The 7,407-nt window shown below is 44.2% G+C and overlaps 1 protein-coding gene across 1 annotated transcript in view; it reads right to left on the bottom strand.

Moving 5' to 3' along the window:
* LOC101982397 (zinc finger protein 474) overlaps window positions 1–7,398 on the bottom strand; it is a 24,281-nt gene extending 16,883 nt beyond the window's left edge. Inside the window, exon 1 of the mRNA XM_005356101.3 lies at window positions 6,290–7,398. Coding sequence (XP_005356158.1) covers window positions 6,290–7,213 — 924 coding nt within the window. The 5' untranslated portion in view covers window positions 7,214–7,398. The remainder of the gene's footprint in view (window positions 1–6,289) is intronic.
* Between the last annotated feature and the right edge of the window lie 9 nt (window positions 7,399–7,407).

Below are 7,407 nucleotides of genomic sequence, written 5' to 3'. Positions count from 1 at the left end.
TTTTTTTTTTTTTTTTTTTTTTTTTTTTTTTTTTTTGCTTTTCAATATAGGGTTTCTCTGAAGCTTTGGAGCCTGTCCTGGAACTAGCTCTATGTAGACCAGGCTGGCCTCGAACTCACAAAAATCCACCTGCCTCTGCCTCCTGAGTGCTGGGATTAAAGGCGTGTGCCACCACCGCCCAGCCCAGGCTGCTTTTCTTTATCCTATACTCACTCAGATTTCTATATATGCTAATAACCAACAAATGGGCATCCCCGCCTTGTCCTCTCTTCTCAGTCCCAGACTCACTCATAGAGCCCAGGTCAAGTTATTTAAATATCTCAGTAGCATCCTGACTTGGCATTTCCAGAATGAAACTACTGATCCTGGCTCCCCAGAGCTTCCTTCCCTTCCTAGAACATGGTGCAACTAAAGTCGGTGCTCCCGCTAAAGAGCTGGGTGTTCTCCTCAGCCTGAGTCCTTAGTCTTCCACATTTCAACCCTCACAAAGCTCTGCCATCATCACCCACCCCCTTCGATGCCAGCCACATGGGGGTTCTTTAGTTCCACAGTTATATCAGTGTGGTCTCCCTTTGCAGCCCCATTCTACACCTGCTTGGCTAATGCTGGTATCAGCTGAAGTACCTCCCTAGAGGTTTTCTCTAGCCAAGGCCCTACATGTAGCCTCCTACCACAACACACTGTGCTATCAAAATATGATACCATATGATCATTTCAAATTTTCCTATCATTTCCTCCTAAGACCAAGAGCTGAGTTTATTGTCTTTTGAATGAGTTTGTACTTAGTGCTTGGGTCAATGTTTAATGACGGATACTGGTAAGTGAGCAGATTTCCTTCCTCTTTGTCTTATCTACTGCTCAGACTTTTCAGGGCAACCATGTTCCCTTCCCTCCTTTCCATACTTGGTATTGAAACCCCAGGTCCCCACCACTGAGTTCCACCATGCCTCTGGACCCTTGCTTATATCACTCCTCTGCTCTTCACAGAGACAGTAAAAGATGTGCTCCTTCTGATTTAGACCTGGCTCTAGCACCCACTTTTGGACCTGTTACCTAACTCTGGGCAATGGCTTAACCTCACACTTCCCACCAGAAAATGTGAGAAAGTTTAAAGCAGATTATACATACAAAGATACAAAATGATAATCACAAAAAGCCACAGTTTGAGTGATTGTGTCCCTTCTAAAACGTCAGGTTGACCGACCCATCATCCTCAGTGGAAGACATACTGAGACTCAGTCTGTGGTAGGAGATTGGGCCATGCGGACTCCATCTTTGAGAATAAGATTGACACCTTTACAAAAAGGTTTGAAGTTTCAGCAAAACATTTCCTCGCTCTTCCATTGTTTTCCTGTTGTGAAGACAAGCATTGCTCCCTCCACAGGGGTGGCATACTGCGCCATCTTGGACACAGAGAACATTCCTTTTAAGACAGTGGTGCTGCTGGTACCTTGTGAGAATGAATATTCTTCATAAATGACTCTGTCTCAGGCAGTTGTCATAGTAACATGGATGCATACATAAAATATTGAATAAAATTGGTTCATATTTTTTCATTCCTGTCCCTAAGCTCCCATATTCTTCCTGTTTAACAGATGCTCATTCACAGAAATGAGAATTCTGCTCTGCCTTCCTTGTTGTGATGGTCCCATCAGATATTTTGCTTCAAGGAATGAGATACTTCCCCCAGAAAATGGCACCTCTAACTTCACATCTAATATAACCATAGGACCAAATAACTGAAGTTTTTGATTGTTTTACAATGGTACCTTCTCAAAATTTTGGAAGTTAAAAGGGTGGGGGGGGGGCTGGAGGAGCTGGTGAGATGATTCCGTGGTTAAAGTCATTTGTTGTTCTTGCTTGTTGTTCGAACTGAGGTTCGATTTCCAACATGTGTGTGATGGCTCATGACCATCTGTAGCTTCAGTTCCTGGGAGTTTGCTACTCTCTTTTGACCTCTGGGCAAACCAGGTAAATATGCGTGAAAGAAAAATGCTCACATACACACAAAAAAAAAAAATAAATAAAAAGAGGAGTAGCAGCTGCCAAAATAGCTCAGCAGTTAATAGGACTTACTGCTCTCACAGAGGGCCCAAATTCAGTTCCCTGTACCTGCAGGAGGTAGCTTACAACCACCTGTAACTTCAGCTGCAGGGAGGATTGAACCCTTTTGGCTTTGTTGGGGACCTTCACTTAAATACACATATGTACACATAGACACACACTCCTTCACATCCACTTAGTTAAAAATAATAAAAATAAATATTTTTTTAAAAGAAGAAAAGCAGTCACATATTTGATAGTGCAGACGACATTAAAAGAAAACAGCAGATGGCAGCACCAGATGCTAGTGGTACGGCTGAGAAGCTTTCAGTGGAAACCTGAGCCCTGGGGATGCCAAAAGTACCCGGAGCCACATTCAGAGAGACAGTCTTCTGCAGAAAAGACAGTAAGTAATAATAACGTCTCTTAATAAAAATAGCATCTGCTTTGCAACATAAGGCAGGGTTTTTAGGAACTGTTCATGTATTATCAGCAAAGTCTTAAAACAATAAACCTTCCCCACCCCAGCCTTACCTAGCGAAAGTCATTGGGCAAAGACTGTGTTTGGTTTTATAATTATGTGTTTAACTATCATCCTGTGTTCCAATTAACTGAAAGGCTGTAACAATCAGCTTCTGAAAGGATCCCAACTGTTAACATTTATTCCTTCCGTTTTAACATAAGGAACAATCATAGCCTCTATCATACTCTTCAGCAGATATCTAGAAAATCACTTACAAAATGAGTATCAGAATACTCGATTAAGCAAGCACAATTGTAAAATCAAAACAATAATCTGTATCTTTCCACACTGTGCATCAGAACTTCAAATGAAGTTAATAACAATTTTAAATGAGGTATAGCTCATCCACGCTTTTCTTCTTTTGGAGGAAGGAAATGCCACAATGGTGATGGTTAAAACACAGAGTCAATGGACAATCACAGTGGTGTTTGTTACTTTAGAGGCAGACAGCAGCCACAGGATAATCACACTTTTCCATCATTCCACACTAGGGTTTTATTCCTCTTAAACTTTGCTAGAGCACCTCACAATTTTTCTGTGCGATCACAAAGAACATAGATTTGGCTCTGTATTTCAGATCATACATAGCAAGGGAATCTGAGTTCATATAATGACAAAGCAAGATGCCCACTTAGATCTCCCAGGAGACCTCAGATCTCTCTCTCTTGCTGGCATTTATTTGGGTTCTCTTTGATAGAAGGCAAACAACAGCAGCTGCATCCGAAGGGAAGGTAGGACCAGTCTACAGCAGAGGAATGTTCTGAGCAACACTACACTTGGCCAGCAAAAGTCACTGCCACCCAGTTGGAGCAAATTGTGTTCCCAGTACCATGCCTGTTGTTGTGAACTTATTTTTCCTCTCTGGAATTCAGGTTGAGCCTCTTGAGACTATCAGGCCAAATGACTGATGCTACTCCAAAGTCAGATCAAGAACTCCAAAGGAAAACTGCTCCAATTGACAAGAGAAAAAGAGGAAGCAGGCATCCAAGCTGCACAAAGCAAGGCACATACGCTTCAGTCTGCCATCATGGGCGGATACAACTCCAGAATCTAAGGATGCAGAGGTCAGCGCTCTATGAAAAATAGTAACTCATTGTATGAAGTTGTAAGTGGTAGAAAGAAGCTAAACTTTCAAGTGACGGGACCAAGAAAGCAAGGTTCACTAGGCAGGAAAGGTTTTCTTCCGGATGCACTTTGAAAGCAGTGCCTGAGGGTTCAGATAACAGCCACCAATTCCAAAAGATCTTGTGCTTTAGTGAAGTCTAAAATGTGCTTCATTTTAATGAACCCAAGCTTGATTTAAGTCCGAAAATGAACCTTTGGTTAGATGACCTTTCCACGTCTTCACTGAGGCCAAAAATATGCCAGCTAATGGGTAACAGAGTGTCAGAGCCCACAGACGTGCGTCGGTTCCACCTTGGCTAGAGGTCAGACAGTCCGGGCTTGTTTTGCTCTTTCAAAGTTATTGACAACAAGTGGCTACAAAACAAGACGTCTTCACCTAGAGTGGTTAATTAGTATTTTGAGTTTAGAGGTGGATCAGATCCATCTTGGCCAAAGGTCAGAGATGCTCTGTTTATCCATTTTATCATGTTAGCGAAGTCTGTTGCATCCTTCTTCCCCTTTGGAGTGATGTATATAAGCAAGTGGAAAATACACGAGGCGGGTTCAGTAATCACTGAATGTACATCTCCATGCTGTTCTGTGTTTCTTCTCTCATTTCTCTCTTATCTCCGTTCCTTTTTGCTTAATAATTCTAATCCTCACACTTCTACCCTGGAACGTGTGAATCCAGTCAAGGTTGGTCCTTGACAATAGTGACAGGTGCTACTTTTTTACTGACACGTGGCAAGGCCAGACCTTTGAGGGTTTGGGTGTACACTGACAACATCTAGTCCTCCAGGGGCTTCCCTGTACTCTGACATACACACAGGCATCATGGAGAAGCCACCACTGACTTCTGCTGACATTTACTCCTCCAAAGAACTGAGTGGGTATGGAAGGTGTCTTTTTGTGACACCATGGGGCCCCATCAGTCTCTTTTAGCAGCGGTGACTGGGGAAGCATGCTGTGCTCAGCCTGTTGACGCCAGTCTTGGAGCACAATGTGTGTGTTATGACCATATGTACACGATTCCTGCCTATAGGCCTCACTAGCTCTAGTTCTGTAATGAAAATTCTTGGGGTAAATGCCTGCAATCAGGCAGCAGGCTCTACGTTAGAATACTGGAAGGATTGTGTTGATTAGTGGCACAGACTCTTTTGCTCTCTGACTCCAGACCCCACACATATTGGAAGAAAAGCAGCAGGCAGGAAATGGAAAAAGCAGATTGGGTTTATGAAGCCCACTTGGAGCCCATGCCACACTTAAGCATTTGGGTTTTCATCAAGCAAAGAATCTAGCTGTTTTGATTTTTTTCTCTTCAATATTCACTGGAAAAGCTGCCTAGTCTGCTAAGTGGACTTCTCTGCTTTAGGATCAGTGCCATGGATTCTTCAAAACCAGTAAGTTCGTGATTTTTAGTCATGGGAACTAGAAGCAAGACTAGACAGTCCTCAAAGTAATGAATATAATAAAAAGCAAAGACAAGAGAAACTAGAGCACAATAAAAAAGATGTGCCCCTATGACTCCAGTTTAATTTCAGTATGAATTTGTTCCCTTTAAACTAGTTAATTTAAAAACATTATCGAGCCAAAGGCTGCTGTCAAGAGGCTGTGATTAGGAGGTTGGAGCATTCTTGGAATCCAAATCGCCATGAGAAAGGACTACCCCCCATCTCTTACAGATTTGACACGTAAGATGTGACAGGCTAGTGTCATGATTTAATGGTAGGACAGAGAGCATGCACCATGTTCTATTGTCCAGTTAATCACCTCCATAAGGACCCCCAAGCAATCCTGCTGGTGGGGAGACCCCAAGTAAAATGACAAGGACTTTTACTGTATCGGCTGATACCTGAGTTCATACTTGTTTAGAATGACTGAAGTTGGGGGGCCCAACCCTATGAAGAGTTTCCACAAAGGGTACAGAACAACACAGAACTGAGCACTTCCCAGAACCAGGCAAGCATAGCAAGTTGTTTCAGATTCCATCCTGGGGCTAACACCCTCCCACCCCTACCACCGCTTATAACATGTATGCCTTAAACAAAACCATACTGCATCTGCAGAGCACATAGACTTAGCAAGCGCCCCAGTGTTTAATTATTGCTAAAGTCATTTGGGGTTTTTGACACAGATTCTATTTTAGTAAGATAAACTCAAACAGCATAATCCAGCATTGCCAGAACTGAATTCCTAGGGTAGACGACTAAAATAAACCAGCAATAAACATTGGCTGTTGGAATGGGAATTATATCTCTGTAATGTAGACACAGCATTAATGACTCATTTTAAGTAACAGTCTCTTCCAGGGATTATTGGGGTGAAGGATCAGAGGAGGGAAAAAAGGTCCATTTCTTTAAGGCCGTAGGACTGAAAAGGATTATGAACCAATCAGGCAAGTGTGTTGTTGTTAGGTCTACTTTGCCAAAAGAGACATAGCCCCTGGAGTCCAAAAGGAGATCCACTTGGACAGACCACCTTAAAACACAAGTAAGAAAGACTTTGAGAGAAACCATCCTTGGGGCTGAGGTGGTAGGCTCTCGGAACAATGCTCTCATCCCTTTTGAAGATGCAATATGTCTCCGGTTCAACTACTTCATCTTATATGACGCCAGTTACCTTGTCTTCACTCGGGGCCGCCATGTTCCTTTGTTGCTTGGAATTGGTGGGTACATTTGAGCCGCCTTTCCTTTCTAAGTTCGAATCCGGAATTTTTGACCCTTGTTGGCTGGGCTGTCCAGTTGAAAGAGGTTGGGGCTTCTCGGGCAGTGGCCGACGCAGCTCTCTAGGGAGCCGGTCATTCTCAATTTTCCACTTTTCTAAGCATTTGGGTTCATGGATAGGAAGGGACAGTGTGCCAAATTCCCTACCACAAATGTAACAGATGCGAGTCCTTGGTCTGGCTGGAATGCCGCTGGAAGCTTTCTTGAGACCAGTAGGAGCATCTGGACCATCAGTGCCCAGCCTTCTGGAATTCTCACCCTTTGGCTTGCAGCTTCTCTGGTGAACCAGGAGACGATCTGGCAAGAATGTGTGGCCACAACAGTCACAGGGGAGCAGTTGAGCCTGCGCACTCCGAAATGCCTCCTCGTTGGCTTCCTGAAGGCTATAAGGGCCACTGCCACCGATGGGCTGTGGTTTGAAGGGTTCTGGCCTCCTCAGGTGCTTGGGCAGTTTGCTGTTCTCAATGCGCCACTTCTCCAAGCACTGGGGCTCATGAATGGCAATCGACTGGGAACCAAATTCTCGGCCACAGATGTAGCATATCCGGAATCCTGGCCTGCGGGATGGGATCACCGGAGGGCTAGGCTGGTTCCCTGACATAATTCTGTTTGGGTGCTTTGATAGTATCACTGTTCCGGGTCTCCTTTGCTGCGCGTTGGTCTTTATGTTTTCAGTGAGATCTCTACACTGTGTTTCTGGCGGAAGGGTCAAGTGAGAGTCACTAGGCAGTGCACCCTGATGGATAAGGAAGGTGGGCTCTTTGGAGCTGTGGAAAGTTAGTTGCGACTGGCTGGGAATCCTTTCCTTTTCTCTTTCCATGAACGCTGGAGGCTTTCTCTAGCGTTTGCTGGAGTTTCAGGCCACGCTAGTTCTAGGCTGTTGCTTAGACTGACCGACCATGCATGACGCTGACTGTCCTGGACTTCCACGTTGTTGCCAGTACTTGGGTCAGTGACTCAGAGCTTCATTGTAGGACAGCAGTCTGGAATGTTGGAAAGTCCCCATCAAGCCTC

The sequence above is a fragment of the Microtus ochrogaster genome, chromosome 18 (assembly GCF_000317375.1).
Source record: "Microtus ochrogaster isolate Prairie Vole_2 chromosome 18, MicOch1.0, whole genome shotgun sequence".
Lineage (NCBI taxonomy): Eukaryota > Metazoa > Chordata > Mammalia > Rodentia > Cricetidae > Microtus > Microtus ochrogaster.
Note: the sequence above shows the minus strand (reverse complement) of the source record. Positions and strands in the feature narration are given on the sequence as shown.